The sequence below is a fragment of the Macrotis lagotis genome, chromosome X, assembly GCF_037893015.1.
Source record: "Macrotis lagotis isolate mMagLag1 chromosome X, bilby.v1.9.chrom.fasta, whole genome shotgun sequence".
Taxonomy (NCBI): Eukaryota; Metazoa; Chordata; class Mammalia; order Peramelemorphia; family Peramelidae; genus Macrotis; species Macrotis lagotis.
The window spans coordinates 484,902,911-484,925,842 of NC_133666.1; the positions used below are offsets into that span (position 1 = coordinate 484,902,911).

The 22,932-nt window shown below is 33.1% G+C and overlaps 1 protein-coding gene across 1 annotated transcript in view; it reads left to right on the forward strand.

Moving 5' to 3' along the window:
- DOK6 (docking protein 6) overlaps positions 1-22,932 on the forward strand; it is a 709,371-nt gene that overhangs the window by 405,329 nt on the left and 281,110 nt on the right. The window contains exon 5 of the mRNA XM_074201732.1: positions 15,861-16,050. Within this exon, the coding sequence (XP_074057833.1) occupies positions 15,861-16,050 (190 nt within the window). The remainder of the gene's footprint in view (positions 1-15,860; positions 16,051-22,932) is intronic.

Genomic DNA, 22,932 nt, shown 5'->3' on the forward strand with positions numbered 1-22,932 from the left:
TAGCATATTTCCAGGAAGATTAGAAAGTTCTCAAGAATGAAATCTAGGGGGTGGCTAGGTGGTGCAGTAGACAGAGCACCAGCCCTGGAATCAGGAGTTCTTGAGTTCAAATCTGGCCTCAGACACTTAATAATTACTTAGCTGTGTGGCCTTGGGCAAGCCACTTAACCCCATTGCCTTTCAAAAACCTTAAAAAAAGAATGAAATCTAAAGATCAAAGCACCTCTTATGAGTAGGAAAAAGTATGGGTTATCTCTACAGAGTCCATCAAGATGTACAGGGAATTCCCTAATCAACTTAGATTTTTTTTTAAATATGAATAGAAGATGAAAGGATGAGTGAATACAAATGGACATCATAATTCTATAACAATAGCCTCAGGAGTTGCTATATATAACAAAACAGGATCTGAGCTTTATTTTTATGTATATTTGAAAAAGTGAGAAGAAACAAGAAAAGCTAGCACTTCTGCTGAGGGGGTGGAGGAGGATGAGATAATGATAACAGATGAATGAAAAAAAGGAGAGAAGTTAACCTATTCTCTTTGGGCAATTAAAAAATGTCCAAAAAGATGTTGATAGGTTAGAACATTGGACGGAAAATTTTAGGATGAAATTAATAAGGATGTGTTCATTTCCAACTAGATTAAAAAAAGGACTTTCAAAGTACAAGATGAAGGAGGGAATTTTTGTCAGATATTTTTTCATAAAAATTCTGGGCAGTATAATGGACTATAACTCAATATGAATCAACAGTGGTAGCCTCAGAGGTTAATGAAACATTTAGAGTGGGATAATGTTCAGTACAAGGGAGAAGATAGTCATATCATACTGAACCTTGATTAGATCACAGGTAAAATATTATGACCAGTGTTGTACTTCACATTTCAGTAAAGATATGTATAAGCTGGAGAATTCTCCAAAAGTATAAACAAGATAATGAAGGGCCTTCATTTTATGTCATGTGAATATCTATTGAAGGAACTAGATATGTTTAGCATGGAGGAAAAATCAGAAATGTGAGAGGAAGCATATGATAGTTTAATTCAAGCTTGTCAAACCATGAGTAAATAATTTGTTCTATTTGACCCCAGTGGCAAAATGAGAAGCAAAGAGTGGAAGTTGCAAGGAAAGGAATTTAGATCTGATGTTAAGGAAAACAATAATAAGAACAACTTTCTGAGAATTAGAACTATACAAAAATCAAAACAACTGGTTCAGGAAGCACAGAAGGGCTTTAAGAACAGATTGAAAGACCACCTTTTAGATATGGTTTAGAGAGGATTCTTATTCATACATACATTGGACTAAATAAATGACTTCTCAGGTTGCTCTAAACTCAGAAATTCTGTGACTCAGTGAAGTCCTAGTATCTCTTTGTTCTTTGGCACAAATTCTCTGTTGAAAATATTTAGATTCTGAAACTGGGAGAGAGTATTTGGAGCCTCTGGTTGATTGTTTTCCTTTCACTGCTTTCACTGTTGTTTCATCATCTTTCCAAAATAGAGGAACAAAAATATCTACAGATATATAACATCAATATTGTCATGCTATATAATAAAATATGGGGAAATAATTTTGCTATATGTTATATTATCACTATAATAATGGAGATATTATTATCTCTAGATATTTCAGACCATCTTCTGTGAATGGTATAATTAACATGAAAGGCCTAGTTATCCTCAAAAGAAAAGGAAGATTTATTGTTCAGATTTTACATATTTTCTTGATCAATTTTTGGGACACCAATATAATTGAATAGTTGTGATATGAAGCCAGTTTTTTTTTTACTTTATTGTCTGTAATTTCATTGGAGTTTAGAAGTTGAGATGGGTGCAAACAGGGCATGAAGCATTTCATATTGAATGTCTATTACTTGCCATGTCTGAAGAAGAAAGCAGTGAAAAATCAGGAGAAGTATCAAAACAGTCTTTATTTTGGACTCAAATATAAAGCTCATCAAAGAGCTTAAAAAAGAATTTAAAAACCAAAGAAGAGGGGAAGAAGAAAAATGGGAAAAAAGAAATGAAAGACCTTTAGGAAAATTATGAAAAATTGACTAAAGACATCAATTTTGCTACAAGTAAAAATAACCAACTGGAAAAGGAAACACAACAGTTAATTAAAGAAAATAAAACCCTAAAAATTAGAATTGAACAAATAAAAACCAATGAATCTTCAAGACTACAGGATTCAATCAAACAAAACAAAAAAGCTGAAAAAAATTGAAGAAAATGTAAAGTACATTTTAGGGAAATGAATGACCTGGAAAATAGATCTGGAAGATGCAATCTACGAATCATCAGAATACCAGAAAGTCTGCATCAAGAAAAGAATCTGGAAAGCATCATGCAGGAAATTATAAGGGAAAACTGTCCAAATCTACTAGAACAAGATAACAATATAACCATTGAATGAATCTACAGAAGCCCTTCAGAAAGAGATCCCACAATAAAATCTCCAAGGGCTTTAAGAGCCAAATTCCAGAACTCTCAAATAAAGGAGAGAATTTTGCAAGCAGCAAAAAAAAACAAAAAACAATTCAAATCCAAAAGAAACACAATCAGACTCACACAGGACCTAGGAGCCTCACCACTAGGGGATCAGAAGAACTGTAATAACATATAATATATAGGGACCTGGGATTATAGCCTAGAATGTACTATCCTGTAAAATTCAGCATAAATTGTCTTGGAAAAAGATGGATGTTCAACTAAATACAGGACTTCCAGAATTTCCTGACAGAAGGAACAATACTGAGCGGAGAATTCAATTGCCAAATACATGACTCAAGAATTTCATTAAAAGGTAAGTGGAAAGGGGAAGGAAAAAACAAAACAAAACAAAATAAATATTTTTTTTAAGTTAATCAAATTGCATACAACCCTAAAAGGGAAGACATAACACTTCTAATTCTTTAGAACTTTACTTCTCTGGTCAAATATAATTGAAAGGAATGGACCTAAAGAATATGGGTATAGATGGGTCTTATCTCTCCAGTGAAAAGATCCAAGGTGACATCACTGTTTGAGACAAAAAGCCCTGAAGAAAAGCAGCGGTGTTAACTTTAAACTTAAGGGTTTCATTAACTTTTGACTAAAGAGGGCATCATAAAATGTGAGTACCTGAGTCAGTGACTCTGTAACTTACAATAATTTGTAAAGTTTTCAGGTGAGACCTCCAGAGCCTCCCAATGCTTAAAGATCTTTAAGTATCATGAATTGAGAAGTCCTGAGTCAGTGTCTCACTAAACTTAAATTATTTGCAAAGCTCTCAGGTGAGACATTCAGTCTCCCAGTACTTAAGAAATAGATAATTGCAGTTAATTAGATCAAAGTATGTCTTAACCAGTGATTCACTTAACAAGGGATTAAGTCCTCTGGGTGAGGAGGGGGGTGGGGTAAAGTGGTAGAGAGAGAATAGCCCTTTCTTAATTTAACAATGGGTTAAGTAGCCCAGGTAGGGAGTGGGGGAGGGTAAAGTGTGAAAGAAAATAGGCTTTAGGGGGACAGAACCAAGATGGAGACAGGAGAAAGCCTCTCTTAAATGCTTTCTCTCTATATTTCGAAAATCATAAAATAATGGCTCTAAATTTTTGAAAGATGGAATCCACAGAAAGATCCAGTGAAGCAGTTCTCCAAACCAAGGTAACCTGGAAAATAGCAGAATGGCTCCACTCCAAGGGGTTAGAGGAGGTACCCGCCAGAGTGAAGGAAGCCTCCTGGAGGCAGCCCCAGGGTTCCTGGGAGCCACAGCTCACAGCACTGGGGGCAGTTTCCTGACCTTCCCCCCCCCCCCGGGGAGCACCAGGCACAACTTGAAAGATCAGTGGGGGACCTCTGCCTGAGCAGGCACATGAAGCCCAGCCCTCAGGGCACTCAGTGAGCAGAGGTGGCAGCAGCAGCCCAGATTCAGGAAACAGAAGCAGGCAGAGAAGGTAAGCAGGAGCCCCCAGGCAACTGGGCCTTGAATACTCAGCCTACCAAAAGTAGGGGAGTGGAGAGAGACATCTGAGTTCTGTCCTCTGTACCTGGAACAGGACTCTGGGGCTCTGACCACATTCATATCCTAATCACAGTCTAGGCCCCCCATAGAAGAGCAGCCCCCCCACACCTCAGCCTGGTGACAGAGGGGTGCACCTGTGGTAATTCAAAGACCAGGAGGGAAGACAGAGCTTCACACACTGAGATAAGTGTGTATGTGGGGTGTCCCAATAATACTCAGTAGCTCAGGAAGCACCCCCAAAGCAGGCACAGGCTAGGGAAATGAATAAACAGAGAAAGAAAAGAAGCACCATTGAGAAATACATTGTCTATGATCCCAAAAAGGATCAAAATACTCAATCTGAAGATGAGGAAGTACAAGCTTCTGCATCTAAAGACTCCAAGAAAAATGGAAATTGGGTTCAAGCTATGACAGAGCTCAAAAAAGATTTTGAAAATCAAGTAAGGGAGATAGAAGAAAAATTGGGAAAAAAAACACCAAAAGAATGAAAAATTAGAAGAAAATGTCAAACATATTCATTGAAAAAACAACTGATCTGGAAAATAGATTCAGGAAAGATAATTTAAAAATCATTGGAATACCTGAAAGTCATGATTAGGAAAAAAAGCCTTGACCTCATTTTTAAAGAATTCCTACAGGAAAATTTCCCAGATATCCTAGAAACAGTAAAATAGAAATTGAGAGAATGCACCAATCTCCCCACAGAGAGTGATCCAAAAAAAAAAACAAAAAAACCCCAGCCCCCAGGAATTTTATAGCCAAGTTCCAGAACTTAGAAGTCAAAGAGAAAATATTATAAGCAGCCAGAAGGACACAATTCAAATATTGTTTTGCTGCATTCAGGATCACACAGGACTTAGCAGCAACTACATTAAGGGTTAATAGGGCTTGGAATATAATATTCCAGAAGGCAAAAGAGCTCAGAATGCAACCAAAAGTCAACTTACCCAGCAAAATTGAACATCCTTTTCCAGGAGAAAAGATAGACTTTCAGTGAGCCAGAGGGACTTTCAATTGTTCCTGTTGAAACAACCAGAGCTGAACAGAAAGTTTTATCTTCAAACACAAGACTCAGGTAAAGCATAGAGAGTGGAGGACAAGGGTAAAATATGAGGGATTTGATGATGATGAACTGCACTTATTCTTGCATAGAAAAATGATACTGATAATACTCATATGAAACTTCTCATTTAATAGAGCAGGTAGAAGGAGCTGTTAAAGATGAAGCACAGGTGAGAGCTGAATTTGAAGATTATAATATATTGTAAAAATGGAGTCATGGATAAAAGGGGAAATATAAAGGGAGTAAGAGAAAGGAGAGGTGGAATAGGCTAAGATATTTCATATAATAAGTTTTTTTGTTGCAATGAGCTATTGCAATGATATGGAAAGGGGGAAGGTGAGAGGTAATGAGGGAACCTTTGCTCCTATCAGAGGTAGCTCAGAGAAGAAACAGCATATATACTCAATGGGTTATAGACACCTAGAGTAAGAAGGAGAGAAAAGGGACAGGGGGAAGGGGGGATGCGAGTGATAGAGGACAGGGTGTATCTTGGGGGAGAGTGGTCAGATATAACACATTTTCTTTTTTACTTCTTGCAAGGGGCTGTGATTGGGCTGGGTGGTTGCTGGTCCTTAGGGGTTGTATGTGCTCTCAGAGCCTCTTGGCCCCAGAGCCAGTGATCAGTCTGCTGCACCACTTAGCTACCCTACAGCACATTTTTCTAATTATTTCTTTTATTTTTATTTTTTCTCTTTCATTTATTGCTCATGAGGGTCTATATTTTGGAGGGGGAGGGGTATTATGTTTACTTTTAAACAAGAATATCTTAGTAATGTATAAAAATCATCTCTGTATAATAAAAAAGAAAATTAAAAAAGAAAATAGGCTTTACTTTACTTAACAAGGAGTTAAGTGTCCTGACACTGGGTAGGGGAGGGGATGGGGAAGGGGAGTAAAGTGTGAGAGAAAATAGCCCTGGGGGTAGGGGCACAAATTTTTCAAGAAATGATATGGCTTTGGATAATACTTTGGCTCATGGGAGGATTGTGTGCACTTGAAAGACACTTGAAGGGGGCGTAAGGTAAAAAATTACTTATCAAACAGTCAAACAAGCAATGTGTGATGATACCTTGGTAACAATGTGAGCTTATCAATCAAATAATCAAAATGTGATTGATAATAACAGCTTAATAGTACTAGAGCAATAAATAACACAAGGGAAGAGGCACAAAGATTTATAATTTTAGAGAGAAAGAAGGGAGAATATGGATGCTGAGTAAATTCTATTCAATAGATTTTACCCAGAGAGGGAATAAGATACATTCCCACTTGGATTTATAAATCTATCCTAATCTACAGGGAAGGGAGGGGGAACTGGGAAAGGGAAAATAAGAGAAGAAAGGATTGGTAAAAGGGAAGGCAAAGCTTTAGGTCACAATAAACTAAAACTTAAATTTTTCTTTTTTTTCTTTTTTATGTTTTTTTTTCACTTTAGGTCTAGTAACATCCACAGTTTTTAAGTTAAAAAAAAATCCACAAATTTATTTGACTTCAACACAGATACTAAGCTTATTAAAGACAAGTTCTGTGTATATTTATATTTGTACCCTCAGCTTTATCCATACATATCCTTATATACATGATCATTTAATAAATGTTGGCACTAATTAAATTGAATTAAATATATATGTCTATGTGCCATATGGCACATATGTGGAATAGTTATAGATATCTCTTCTAGGATCCAAAATGTTCTGTTCATATGTACAGTTATCCTTTCCACATCATGATTTTCCCCTTCATGGTTTCCATACATTGTGGCTTGCATAAGAAATTAAATTTGAATTTGGGGGGAGGGGTTTGCAGAAGCTGCAGATGACATATGAAGGCCAGAAGATGACAGAAATAGCTTAGAAAATCAGAAATGAATAATATATATGTATATATATAGTATTGTATTATAGCAACATATTTTATCTTTTAATATTATAATAATTCAAACTTCTTCTCTGTTAATGAAGGGAAGGCCAAAAAGTTCTACACTGATTTTCCAGATTGTAGGTTTACAAAGCTCCTAATCCCCACAGTATGGAAGGAATAACTATATAAAGGAAACTTTGAGCTATACTTTTGTGGAGAAAGGGAAGAGTGTTTTTTTTACATGAATTTTAATTTATTTTTGATTTTGTACAAATGATGTGTTCTTATACATTACTAAAATATTCTTGTTTAAGAGTAAACATAGTACCCCCTCACCCTCAAAAAATAGAGACCCTCATGAACAATAAAGTAAAGGAAAGAGAAAAATTAAGATTAAAATTAAAAAATAATAATAACAGGGGAAGCGAGGTAGCACAGTGGATGGCACACTGGCCCCAGAGCCAGGAGCACCTGATCCCAAATCTGGCCTCAGACACCAAACAATCACCCAGCTGTGCAGCCCTGAGCAAGCCACCCGACTCCATTTGCCCTGCACCCCCAAATAATAATAATAATAACAACAACAACAACAACAACAACAACAACAACAACAATAATAATAATAATAATAATAATAATAATAATAATAATAATAATAATAATAATAATAATAAAATGTGCTTCAGTCTGTGTTCTAACACTTCCAGCTCTGTTGTGGGTAGATCACATTCTTTATAAGTCCATCACAAAAGCTACTTCCATATTTTTCTACCATTGGCATTGCTAATCACAACTCCCTCCATTCGTACTTTCCCACTACCATATACTATATTTTCTCTCTCTTTTCACTCTCTCCTTCTTCTTAAATGTAGGGCAGGGTAGCTGAGTGGCGCAGCAGATAGATCACCAGCCCTGGGGCCAAGAGGTCCCAAGCCCACATACCAGCCCTTAGGCCCAGTAACCGCCTGGCCCTGTGGTCCCGGACAGGCCATCCAATCCCAGCCCCTTGCAAGAAGTAAAAAAGAAAATGTGTTCTATCTGACCACTCTCCCCCAAGGTCCACCATCTCCTCCATCACTCACATTCTCCCCCTTCCCCCATCCCTCTTCTCTCCTTCTTATTCTAGATGTCTATACCCCATTAAATGTATATGCTATTTGGTCTCCTAGCCACCTCAGTGGATTTTCTCAATTTCTATTTTGCCCTCTGCTTCTAGGATATCTGGGCAATTTTCCTATAGGAATTCTCTAAAATTGATATCAAGGCTCTTTTCCTGATCATTACTTTCAGGTATCCCAATAATTTTTATATTATCTTTCCTGAATCTGTTTTCCAGATCAGTTGTTTTTTCAAAGAGATGTTTCACATTTTCTTCTAATTTTTCATTCTTTTGGTTTTGAAGTATTATGCCTTGATTTCTCGTAAAGTCGGCAGCTTCCCTCATTCCATTCTATATCTGAACGATTTGTTTTCCTCAGATAGCTGTATTATTTCTTTTTCCATCTGGCCAGTTCTGTTTTTTAAAGTATTCTTATCCTCAATAACTTTTTGAACTGTTTTATCCATTTGACCTATGCTCGTTTTGAACATGCTATTTTCTTCAGCATTTTTCTGGATCTCCTTGACTAAGCTGCTAACTTCTTTTTCATGTTTTTCCTGCATCTCTCTCCTTTCTTTTCCCAGTTTTTCTTCTATCTCCCTCACTTGATTTTCAAAATCTTTTTTGAGCTCTGTCATAGCCTGAGCCCAATTCCCATTTTTTTCTTGCAGTCTTTAGATTCAGGAGCTTGTACTTCCTCATCTTCAGATTGATATTTTGATCCTTCTTGGAATCATAGACAAAGTATTTCCTCTTTTTTCTCTGTTTACTCATTTCCTCAGGCTGTGCCTGGTCTTGAGGTGTTTCTTGAGCTACTGAGTATTATTGGGACACCTCCCCAAAAGGATCTCCATGTGTGAAGCTCTGTCTTCCCTTCTGGTCTGTGAATGACAACAAGCACCCCCCTCTGCTATGGGACTGAGGTGGGGGGTCCTGCTGTTCTATGGGGTGCCTAGACTGTGATCAGGCTCTGAATGTGGTCAGAGCCCCAGAGTCCTGTTCCAGGCACAGAGGACAGACCTTGGAAGTCTATCTCCATTCCCCTACCCTTGGTATGTTCAACACTCAGGGCTCAGTTTCCAGGGCTCCTGCTTACTGGCTCTGCCTGCTTCTGGTTCCTGGATCTGGGCTGCTGCTGCCACCTATGATCACTGAGTGACCTGAGGGCTGGGCTTCCTGTCCTACTCTTTCAGAGGTCCCCTTCTGATCTTTCAAGTTGTGCCCAGTGCTCCCCGGGGTGTAGTCAGGAAATTGTCCCAGCTGCTTTGAGCTGTGGCTCCCAGGTTTCCTGGGGCTGCCTCCAGGAGGCTGAAGTTCCTTCACTCTGGTGGCCACCCCTCTAACCCCATGGAGTAGGGCCTTTCCACTATTTTCCAGGTTACCTTGGTCTGGAGAATTGCCTCACTGGATCCCTCTGTGGGTTTTGTCTCAGGAAAATTCAGTTAGAGTCTCTATTTTATGAGTTTTGAGAGAGAGCTTGGCTCTGTCTCCCAACATTAAATTTTTAAAAGAAAAGTCAAAGGGGAAAGGTAGTAAAATTTTGGTCAGGAAGAATAAGAGAAAAGGAAAGAGAAAATATAAATGGAGAAAGATAGCATGGAGGGGAATACAGAATTAGTAATCTTATCTATACATATGAATAGCATGAACTGTCCCATAAAATGGAAGTGGAAGGCTGAATGAATTAAAAACCAGAATCTTACAATATATTTTTTTTTTATCAAGAAACCATTTGAAGTAGAGAGATATACACAGTTTAAAGATAAAAGGTTGGAGCAAACTATTTAATATGGCAATTGAAGTAAAAAAAAACCTGGGGTAACAATCTGAATTTCAGATAAAATAAAAAGCAAAAATCAATTGCATTAAAAGGGATAAGGAAGGAAACTAACTACATCTTCTTAAAAGGTACTATTGGTAAGGAAGTTATATCATTACTAAATATGTATAGACCTATGTATAGACCCTCTAAATTCCTAGAGGAAGAGTTGAGTGAATTATAAGGAGACAAAGAAAGAAAAATTTAATATCTCCCTCTCTCAGAACTAGATAAATCTAACAACAAAATAAACAAGAAGGAAGTTAAGATAGTGAATGAAATCCTAGTGAACTTGGACATGTTAGACCTTTGGAGAAAACTTAATAGGGATAGAAAAGATATACCTTTTTCTTGGCAGTACATGGCATTTTTTCCAAAACTGATCATGAATTAGGGTACAAAAACTTTATAATCAAATGCAGAAAGACTGAAATAATAAATACACACTTCTCAGATCATGTTGCAATAAAAATTATATTTCATAAAGGGTCAGGAAAAGATAAACCAAGAACTAATTGGAAATTAAATTACTTTATCTTAAATAATGGGTGGATAAAACAGTAAATAATAGAAATAATCAATCACTTTATCCATAAAATGATAATAATCATCCCAAAATTTTGGGGGTGCAACCAAGGCAGTTTTGAATGGAAACTTTATATTTCTATATGCCTATATGAATAAAACTGAGAAAGAGGAGATCAATGAATTGGGAATACAATTTAAAAAGCTAGAAAAAGAACAGATTAAAGATCCTCAATTAAATACCAAATTAGAAATTCTGAAAATCAAGTGAGAGATTAATAAAATGAAAAAATAAGAAAAGCACTGATCACATATATAAAACTAAGAGTTAGTTTTATGAAAAAGCCAATTAAAATAGACCAATTAAAATTAACCTTTGGTTAATATGATTTAAAAAAAGAAAAATGATAACTGAATTACTAGTTTTCAAAATGAAATGGGTTAATTAATCACAAATGAGGAGGAAATTAAAGAGATAATTCAGAGCTACTTTGCAGAACTATATACCAATAGATTGCATAATCTGAATGAAATGGATGGTTATTTACAAAAATACAAACTGCCCATATTACCAGAAAAAGAAATTTAAATTACTTAAATAACCCCATTTTAGAAAGAAAAATTGAAGAAACCATTAATAAACTTCCTAAGAAAAATCTCCAAGTACAGATGGATTTACAAAGAAATTCTATGAAACATTTAAAGAACAAAGAGACAATTAATTCCTATTGTACATAAACTATTTTTTTAAAAAAACAGGTGAGGGAGGAGTTCTGCCAAACTCCTTTTATGACAATAACATGGTGATGGCACCAAAACCAGGAAGAACAAAAACAGACAAAGAAAATTATAGATCCCTAATGAATATTGATGCTGAAATCTTAAATGAAATTTTAGCACTGAGACTACAGCAATTTATTACTGGGTTAGTACACTGGGATCAGGTAGCATGTATATCAGGTAGGCAGGGATGGTTCAACATTAGAAAACACTCAGTATAATTAATCATATCAATAGCAAAGCCAACAGAAATCTTAGGATTATCTCAATAGATGCTGAAAAAACCTTTGATAAAATGCAACATCCATTCTTATAAAATATACTTGGAAATTTTAGGAATAAATAGAGTTTTCTTTAAAATAATAAATAGTATCTATCTAAAACATCAACAAATATTATATGTAATGGGAATAAATTTGGAAAATTTCCAATAAAATCAGGGGTGAAATAAGGATGGCCATCATCACCATTACTATTCAATATAGTATTAGAAATGCTAGCTGTAGCAATAAGAGAACAAAAAGAAATTGAAGAAATCAGAATTGGCAATGTGGAAGCAAAACCTTCACACTTTACAGATAAATTGAAGATATACTTAAAGAACCTGAGAAAATCATCTTAAAAACTCCTTGAAGCAATTAACAAATTCAGAAAAGTAGCAGGATAGAAAAAAAAACCCACATAAATCATCAGCATTTCTGTATATGAACAACAAAGCCCAAAAGCAAGAGATAGAGGAATTCCATTTAAAATATCTGTAGACAATATTAAATACTTGGAACTCTATCTCCTAAGACAAATCCAGAAACTGTATGAAAACAGTTATAAACTGTATGAACACAAATAAATTCATATATAATAATATATGATAATATAATTGACAAACTATCAAATGTTAATGGCTGGGTCAAGCTAATATAATAAAATGACAATTCTACCAAAATTAAATTATTTATTCGTTTTCATGCCTACCAGACCACCAAATAACTATTCTACTCAGCGAAGAAAAATAGTAACAAAATTCATCTGGAGCAACAAAAGATCAAGAATAGCAAAGGGACTGATGACAAAAAATGTAAAGGAAGGTGGTCTAGCTCTACCAGATGCAAAACTGTACTGTAAAGCAGCAGTCATCAAACATCAGGAAATAGAGTAATGTTTTAGTGTAATAGGGATGGGTTCACAAGAAGTTGCAGTAAATGACAACAGCAATTTACTATTTGACAAACCAAAAGGCATCAACTTCTGGGCTAAGTACTCACTATCTAACAAAAACTATTGGGAAAACTGGAAAATAGCATGGCAAAAACTAGGCATAGATCCATATCTCACACCTTATACCAAATAAGGTCAAAATGTTTACAGGATTTAGTCATAAAGAGCAACAATATAAACAAATTAATAGACCAAGAAATTATCTATCAGATCTATGGAAGGGGGGGGATAAATTTATGACCAATAAAGTATTAGAACACAATATAAACAGCAAAATGAATGATTTTGACTATATTAAATTAAAAAGATTTTGTCCTATAAAATAAATTCTGCCAAAATTAAAAGGAAAGCAGAAAGTTGGGAAATAATCTTCACAACTAGTTCTGATAATGGTATATAGAGATAGATATATAAAGATATTTGGAGAATTGCTTTAAATTTACAAGGTCACAAGTCATTGCCAATTGATAAATGGTCAAAGGATATGAACAGACAGTTTTCAAATGAAGTAACTATATATAATCATATGCTCCAGTCATTATTGATTAGAGAAATGCAAATTAAAACAACAATGAGTATCATATCACATCTATCAAGATTGACCAAGATGATGAAAAAGGAAAATGATCAATGTTAGAGCAGTTGTGGGAGGATAGGGACATTGATGTAATGCTGGTAGAGTTGTAAAGGGATCCAATAAAACTGTTCATATGCTTTAACTCAGCAATTACAATTCTAGATCTATATCCAGAAGAAATTATAAAAAAGGAAAAAGTCCTACATGTTCCAAAATATCCATAGCAGCTCTTTTTGTAGTGGCAAAGATTATAAATTGAGTGGATGTCTAACATTTGGGGAATGGCTAAACAAGTTATGGTACATGGATACTGTGGAATGCTATTGTTCTATAAGAAACCATAAATGGCTGGACTCTAGAAAAGCATGGAAAGACTTACATGATCCGATACTGAGTGAAAGGAGTAGAACAAAGAGAATAATTTCTATATCAACAAAGTTGTGAGATGGACAGCATTGATAGAAGGAGCTCCTCTCTGCAGTTGAGAGAACTATAACAATTGTATTAGACTGACTATGAACTTTATTATTCCCTTCCAGGGGAAGAAAAACAAAGCAAAACAAAACAAAATAAGACACACACATACAAACAAAAAAAGAACTCTTCATAATCTGATAAACATTTTACAAAAATTACCTCTTATGTACCTCTTTTCCTCAATCCCAATTCCTCATAATGAAAATACCTAACTTGCAAGCATGTTTATCAAAATATGTATGTACACTGCTAATATGACTGTTTACAGCTGAGAGGAGTGGGGTGGGAAGGGAGGGTGGAAGGAAATTTTTTAACCTAAAAATATACATGTGCATATGGATGAAAATAAAAAAAATCTATTAAAAAAAGAATGTCTATTACTTATTTCTTAAATCAGCTAGATGGCAAATTTTAAGATACCTTAAATCATGTAATCAGCCTTCATTCTCATTTTATGTCTTCTAAATGTGAAATGCCATTTTTGCAGTCAATGGATTTCATATATTTTTTATGGAACAAAATATTTAATAAAATCTAAATTGTTTGATTTTTCATTTGTTAGAAAAATTTCCAAGATTAATACATAAAAATTACAGCACTAGTTTCAGGACAATGTGAATATCAATATATTAAAATTTGATTTTATATCAATATGGTTTGTCATTTGTTAGTCTTTATTCTCAAAAATTCTTATTAAAATGTCTCTACTTTAGCATTCAATCAGACCTAGTCTAATACTGGCAAACATTAACCTTTTGTAAAATCCTGAAATCTTTATTGACAATAAACATTATATTCCTGGATAATCCATTTTTCTTCCAGCTATGTCTCTGAACCACTCAGAATAATTAATCTTACAATTTTACCCTTAAAACTTTACACAGTTTAAATTATCTCAAATAATAATAGCTGCTAATTTTAAACCTTTATATTTTTTAGTTGTGGCAACTTATCATTTGAGTTTGCAACATTCCTTAATTTCCATTTCTTTAAGAAAGTGTTCTATAGCCTACATTTATTTCTTAAGTGAAATTGAATTAAAATCTCCCAAGAAGTATATACAAAAGAGGTATTTGTACATATCTCTTGAGATATACTAGAATATTACAAAACTGTGATTGGAATTCACTTCTTTAAAATGAGTTCTCAGATTACCATGCCTGGAATATTTTGGAAAGCTGCAATTTGTTTTTTTTAATCACCCCTGGTTACCTAATAAAAATGATGTCTCTAAACTGAAAATATAAGAAACAATAAGTAATTCAAATGCTTCAAAATCAACATGTACATTGCTCATATAGAATTTAAAAATATATTTTTCTAGGTAAATATCTATTAGTTAATTTGGTTATCTTATTAAATATCTTTTGTGGTACAATGATACACTTTGTCTTAAGATTATGATAGAGTCTGAGTAAAATTTTATTTTAAATAATTTTATAAATTTTAATTTTTAAAATTTACATAACTACATAAATTACCTAAGAAAACTGTATCAATCAAGTAAATAAAGGAAATGTTAGGGAGATATATTTTTAGAACATACGTGGTAATGCTCTAGATAAGTTCTGAGTTCAGGTCTTATCTGTAACACATACTAGTTTTGTGACCATGAATAGGTCACTTTATAACCTCTCAATGTTTCCAGAAAATTCTCTAAGACTAGATAATGTAGATGAATGATCAATCTGAAATGGGTTAGAGAGTTTTTCCACTGAGAAGATTTTTCATTGAAATCACAGACACATAAACATGTGTGTATGTATATACATACACACATATAAGCCTGTTCAAGTGTATATATAGAGAAATACAGAGATTTCTATAAATTCATCAAATGTTCAGTTGTTTTAGCCATGGCAAACTCTCTGGGATCCCATTTTGGGATTTTCTTTTCAAAGATACTGGTATATCTTTGCTTTATATTTCCTTCTTAATTGCATCATCTATAAAATATGGAAAGCTAGGTAGCAAGGTTAAATGATTTGCTCAGAGTTTAAATCCAGATTTGAACAGGAAATTGTCTTCCAGATTTCCTGCTTTATCTACTTCACCACCTAGTGCCCTTATCAAACAAAGCATGTTTAAAAAAATGCATGAGTCACTATGATAAGCCCTAGAAAAACTAAACCATTTCCTTGGTAAAGGAAAGTTTATCCTAAAGTTTATCCTCTTATGATTGGAAAGGTGAAGCAATGAGACTGTTATATCACACAACAAAAGTAAACATCTAAAGTAATAAATGATAGATACTTATGAAAGATAGGAATACTGTAAAAATTTTGTTCAACAATAAACATCAATGCCATCAAAGAAGGTAGTAGTGGTAGATATGCATGATTGCTGAACAGCAGGATGTGTCCAACTTGAAGTAATGAAATCATAAATTGTTAACTACTGGCATCTCACCTCCATTATCTTCTTTTTTCTCTTTCCAGAACGATTCAATGTGTATCTGATGCCTACACCAAATCTAGATATTTATGGGGAATGCACAATGCAGATTACACATGAAAACATCTATCTCTGGGATATTCACAATGCCAAGGTCAAGCTGGTGATGTGGCCCCTTAGTTCATTGAGGAGATATGGTCGTGACTCAACTTGGTTCACATTTGAGTCAGGAAGGTAAGACCCAATTGACTATGTCCAATAGGAAGAAAAATGTGGAGTAGGTGAACCCTTAAAGGGAAAGGTGATACCAATAGACCAGGATGAACAATGACATACTTAAAACCTAAAAAGAATAAAGAAAAGCAGAGGCTATAACATGACTCCTATTTTTATTTGGTTATGTTGTAGGAGTGACTGGGATGTCCAGCTGAATAATTTTATTGATCACAATGGTGTCTAAATTTATCCATGATGATTTTAATATTTTTCAACAGCAAAGGCTCCTAAGAATATAGTATTTCAGTTTCACTATGCAATGTATCTTGCCACTATGTAAATCAGCTCTCCCATAATGCATGTGTTCTTGTGCTGCATTATTAATGTGTGTTCATAGATAATTTGGGAAATAATTTTGCATAAATATCTTAGATTATTGCTTTTTTTAAAATTTGAGATAATGTAATTCAATGTTTATTTATCCAAATAACTTGTCTAATCAATTTACTTAAATGTAACTACTTATAAAACAAACTGCCCCAGTGTTATTACTTATGCAGTCTTTTATCATTATTTGATCATTATCTTAACATAATATTACAGTTCAAAGATTTCATAAATATATGCTTAGTCCATGAGCAATAAATATCCATGCACATTTTTCATACTTGAAGCATACACATTCAGCTCAAACTATATTTGGTATGAATTGTTTTGTTACCAATAATAATAACCTTTTCATTTCTATTCATTTAGATATATTGTTGGTCAACATTCTATAACATAGAAGGCATGATTTTAACCTAAAATGGAATTCATAATAAAATGAAGTACTCACTATGGGTTTCATAGTTCATAGAATTTATACTTAAAAGGAGCATTATTAAATATCAAATCCAATGCTCTCATTTTACATATAAGAAAACTGAAGCTGAGAAGTTAAAAGGTGTATTCTTAGTGACACAGTTATTAAATAGATCACTTAGGATTTGAACTGAGATCTTCCAGAATTACAATCCAAAATACTCTTGTCTAAAGCAGAGCAGCCTGTAGGTTATAAATGGCCTACAACATTTTCTAGTGTTGCTTAAACCAGATAAAATGTAGTTCCTATCTTAAATGGGCTGATGTATTAATAAAAACAAAAAGCAACATATATGGCTTTCTAAGTCAATATGTACCACATATGGATACTTATGTATATAGTAGCCCTCATTTCTACTTGAGTTATCTACTACTCTTCTATTGCATTACTAATAATATCATTTTTATCTCCTAAAGCAGAAACTATCCCCACCCCCACCCCTCATAACTTCTGGTAGGTTCTAATAGAAATAATGTTTTCCCCTCCTACATGAAGCTTAAATTAATCTTTTTGCAATTTTCACTAATTACTTCCCATTATGTTCTCTGAAAACAAGTGATATTTTCATGTGAAAGATATAATTTATATCTTTTCTTACTTCTCTATCTTAAGCATGCCATTCCTTTATCTGAATTACACGCAAAATCTTAAGTGCTCTTCCTCATCCTGGTGATCTTCTCTTGAACATTCTCATTTAGCAATGCCTTTCTTAAAACATCACTCAGAAATGAACATAACATTCTAAAAGTCAAATGACTAGAGCAGAGTTCTATCATGTAGAACACAACATGGTAATTTGCATAGCTAAAATTAAAGTCCAAGTTTTCTGATTCTAATTCTAGTATTCTTGTTATGATGATGTATTGATCTTGTATCAAGGGACACTAGAATTTTAATTTAAAAAATCTGGGTTCAAACTGTTATTTCATTCATTCACTTATGCATTCATATAGCAATCATTTAGTAAGTACATCCCCGTCATAATCTGCTCTGATAGGTACAGTGGGGAAAAGGAAAGATTCTTCAGATATGGCCATTGTGCTCATTTAGTTTTTGCCTCCTAGGACAGTAAACTTGCAAAAGCAAATTTTGTCTCAAGTACTATACACACTATAATTAGTAATATGACATTAGCACATCAGAGGTATAAATTAATCTGTACATTTCAAAGAAAGACAGATTATTTCAGATTAGAAGTATCAGTCAAAATGTGAAAAAAAATAGTTTATCATGTCAGAAGCTAGACCTCTTCCCTATGCCTCAATTTCCTCATTCATAAATTGTGGGTAATAATGCTTTACACTGTCTACTTCAGTAGAGAATTTTTGATGAAAAGTTGTATTTGAAATGCTTTTTAAATTTTAAAGTATTCTAAAAAGTTATTTAATTTATCATATATTCTTATCTACAAAACTGCTTTGCATTCATTCTCTGATTCTCCTATCATGCATTGTTTGGAGAATATACATATGTATACACACATATATGTAATCATTTTTATTATCCTACTTTTGAAAGTAAAGAAACATTAACATAGAATCTAGTTGCTGCTAAGGCTCAATGGCTGCAAAATCAATTAGTAACTAAGAAGAAATTATAAATTCAGAATGAAGTAGCTTTTTCAAAGGGTGACACATTACTGGTGTCTTTTCAGTGTGCATTGACTGGCTGAAGTGTTAAACAATTCTAGTGACCTCAGGGAGTGGGCACTCAGATGCTTTTATCATCTAGCCAAAGCTATTAATAATGAAATTCAAGTGGGAATTGAATTAATTCTTTGAAAATATTCACTATGACATGGTGAGTAGAAGGAAGCTTCAAGAAGAACTGACCCTACTTCTGACATTTACTAGCCTTGAGACAAAAGGCAGCACACTGAAATTCACTTTCCTATAGGCATGTCTTGAAAGTTGCACTAAGTTAAGAGAAGTTGTTAAAATGCATCAGGTAGTTCCCACACTGGAAGTTCTTGTACTGATGAAATCACAAATGTGAATAGCAGAATAGTTATGAAAAGTGAGTGGGATATTAAATTGCAAATAGATTCATCCAAATTCAGTGACCTGAATCTTTCCTATTATTTTACATGAATATATGCATAAATAAATGGAAAATTCAAGAATTATTTTCTTTGCCCTTCACATACATGGCCATATTTTTCAGGAGGCAAAGCCATATAGTAATTTAATTCTAAACCTTTAAAATAAATAGCCTTTAAGGCAATGGTTCCTTACCATGCTATTCATTGAAACTTTTAGATATTCTGAAATCCCCATCAACTTTTTTTCTGTAATCAATAGTGGTATGTCAAATAGCACTGACATTTGATTTCTATAAATTTTTAATGTTTGAAATTTTTTAAAAGTAGTTAAAAGGATAAAAAATCAAACTAGTTCCCAAATACATGGCTATAATTTTTTACAATAAGCAAAAGCAAACAAAAGAAGAAAATCATTGGAATTTAAGAAGGAAGTTGATCTGACCTGTCTATCCATGAATCAGCATCCTCAAAACTGAATGGTCATGAACTCCTGTCAGATATTCTTTGGTGGACATTGTTTTAGGGATGTGGTCTGGACTAAACGACATTTGAGATATTTTCTTAGTATGAAATTTCAATCAGGAACAGCCTTTTTTAAAGATGTAGGCAGTGATTTCTGACTTGAATTATATTTGACCATTACTTTCAAAGGGAGAAAACAAATAACTTGAATATGAAAAGGAAGCCATCTTCCTACTACCTACTTGAATAGGGACATAACTCCATCAACAGAATCTTGTATATGTGGGAAATGCATTCATTCTGGGCAAAATGATTTTTAATGTTTCTTAAATTGTCCTTTTAGCAAGTAGAAAAAACCATGGGAGCCTTCTTGGAAAGAAACAGTGTGGGATGGAGCTCATGATTCATTAATGCATTCATGCAGAATTTTGCTGTAGGCTTCCCAACAGAAGAAAAACCAATAATAATATTATACTAGATTGTAACTCAATATTAAAAAAAGCTAGCAAAAAAAATCTTACATCTAAAAATTGGAGTTCAAATTCTTATTAAAAAACAGTGAGCAAAAGATTTAAGAATGAAGAAAGCCTGGGTCCAAATACTTCTTTTAATAACAAAGATATTTTAATGATAAATAAATCACAATCTGTGTGAATCTCAGTTTCATTATTTGTAAAATAAGCATTGTATTAACTGCAGTAATTACCCAATATGGTTATACTGACAGCCAAATGACATAAAGTGTTTTACAAACATTAAAGTTCTATTTTCATGTCAGTTATTATTAATGACTAAGTTTGAAATTCTATTTTATAAAGATAAATTTCAAGAATTCGTTGTGCCCCATAAGAGGTTTTCTTTACAAAGATACTAAAGTTCATTTTACACATAAGGAAACTGGTAAACAGGGTTAAATGGCTTGTACAATCATACAGCAAGTAATTATCTGAGGTCAGATTTAAATTCATGAAGATGGATGACTCCAGGTCATTGGCTCTATCCATTGTACCACCTAGCTGCCTTGATAATAAATACTTCATCCTGTTTTCACACAATTCTGATTTTTCTGCTATGTCAACATATTTTGAAATCTTTTCTTTCCACATAGCTTAGACATTCTGAATATGAATAATTCTTATGACAGCACCTATTAAGTATACTATAAAATGCCAAATGATCAATATTGCTTCAGTGATTGCAAGCTAGATACCATGTTGAAAACGGAAAGGAGAGCAGGCTGAATTACTTTTGGGAAAATACAAAGCACTTTATTGACCCCAAGCTTCTGATAATAGCAAAGATCCTATCTTCTCCTGGTGTTGCTGTATGGCAGTAAGACCTGGAAAACAACCAATTCCAAAGAACTAAAAAGGAATATCACATAGTTATTGGAATGGAAAGACACATGCTGAGTATGAGCAGGCCATAGCCTTTAATCAAAGATAATCCTTAATTTAAGAAACAGAATTAAAACATATTAACAAAGAGTTGTAAGAAAGATTTTGATTTTTTAAATATTTTTTTAATTTTTTTAATTTTTAAAAATATTATATAATCAAAAGTTCACTTTGTCTTCCATGATATCTGATTAAGTATTCCTACTTCCAATGACTATTAAAACATTTATTGAGAAAAATTGCAAAATTTTAAATTTCAGAATGATCCTTTATCTTTTTTTCTGTGTAAAAGCTATTTTTTAAATAATTAGATTACCTGATTTATCTTTTGCAATTTAATTTAATTTTTTTGTTACATAGCTTACACCACTGAATTATGATCTGATTCCTCATTTATCATAGCAATTTGTAGTCTTCATTTGTCTATTTAGTTTGTTCATATTTCACTATTGGTAATGCTTTACTTAGGTTAGGCAAAAGAATTCAAGAAATGCTCAAAACCCTCCATCCCCTTTACACTCATTTTTTCCCTAAATGATTTCAAGTATTGATTTATTTCATTTCCCTCTCTTTTCCTTTTCCTTTGTATATACATATATATATATAATATGTATATACATATACACATATATATATACATATATTATATAATATATGTATATGATCTTTCTTTGATCCCTTAGTAACTCAAAGAAAATTAGAACTTCCAGAAAGCAATATCCTTATCTTCTTATTAAAGCATGTGAATTCTGGATCTTCCAAGCTATTTCACTTTTTTATTTTCCTAAATCTCTTTTACTTGTTGCTTTTTGAATTCCAAAAACTCTATTTGATTCTTGTTTTCTCAGAGTGAAAACCTGAAGGACATTAATTTTGTAGATAATTCATTTTAATTTTCTATGGTTCCCTTTGGCAAAGTATATTTTCTTTTGCTTTTCAGTATATAATATTTAATAATTTTCTTTAACTTCTCATCATTGATTGGTAGACTCAGGAAGGTAATACTGGTATCCCCTGGAAATTAAACAATCTCCTAACCATTTGCATTATTTCTATTTTGCTTTTGAGGTTCTATAACTGCATATGAAAATGTATGTGTGAATTAACTCTGATTTTCTTCTTTGCTGCTGTACTGCAGGATGAGTTAATAATAATAACAAAGATTAGATATAAAATAACAATAATAACAGAAATTTTTAAGGTTTGTAAGGCATTTTTTGTACTTTATTGACGAGTTTTAGTCTATCTCCAATATTTCTGACCAATTTTGTTATGTTATTTTCTATAACTCATTCAAACTACTCTCTGATAGATGAACTAGGCTCAAATTCATGAATGCCAGAATTTTCAGCATTCTTTCCACCATATCATAACTCTGATAATGAGAAATAGAGACAGAGGAAGATGAAGTGAAAATCATATAGATGCTAATTAATGAAATTAGGATTTGAACCCAATTTCTCTAAATACAGATTCAGTTTCTTTTTTTTCATATACCAAGCTACATCTATTATTGGTAACTTTATAAAATATCTGTGATTTTGTATTCATTACTCTAAATGTGAGATACATTGATATATTCTAGGTACTATTTATCTCAACTCTAAGATATATATATATACTCAGAACATGTCTATGGCAGCGTTAAAATATATAAATTTTCAATATTTATTTTTTATTACACAGCCTTCATGCCCATATCCCACCTATGTATGATAAGCATTAAGAAAGTCTAGAAAATTGATATTTGTATTTTTGTAAAATTGTCAATAGCTTAACTGAAGAATGGGAGAACAAAGTGACCAATTTAATGTCTTCCATAAAGGCACTCTAGACAATCAACCTTGAAAATTGTAGGGCAGCTCTTATGTTCCCATAGTTAAATTAAATCTTTTTTCAAGTAACCTGCAATATTTTCAGTTATTCTTTTTTATTGTCCACCAATGTTTATTATACCTAATTTTCAAAATAGGCAAGCTTATATCATTGTGAAGGTTTTATATGTATATATGCCTCTACTATTAAAAATGAAATATGAATTCTTCATTTTTTAAAATTTACTAAAGATTAAAGTAAAAATAAGTGGTCTATAAAAAGAAACATTAAATTCAATATGAAGAGACTATTCCTTATTA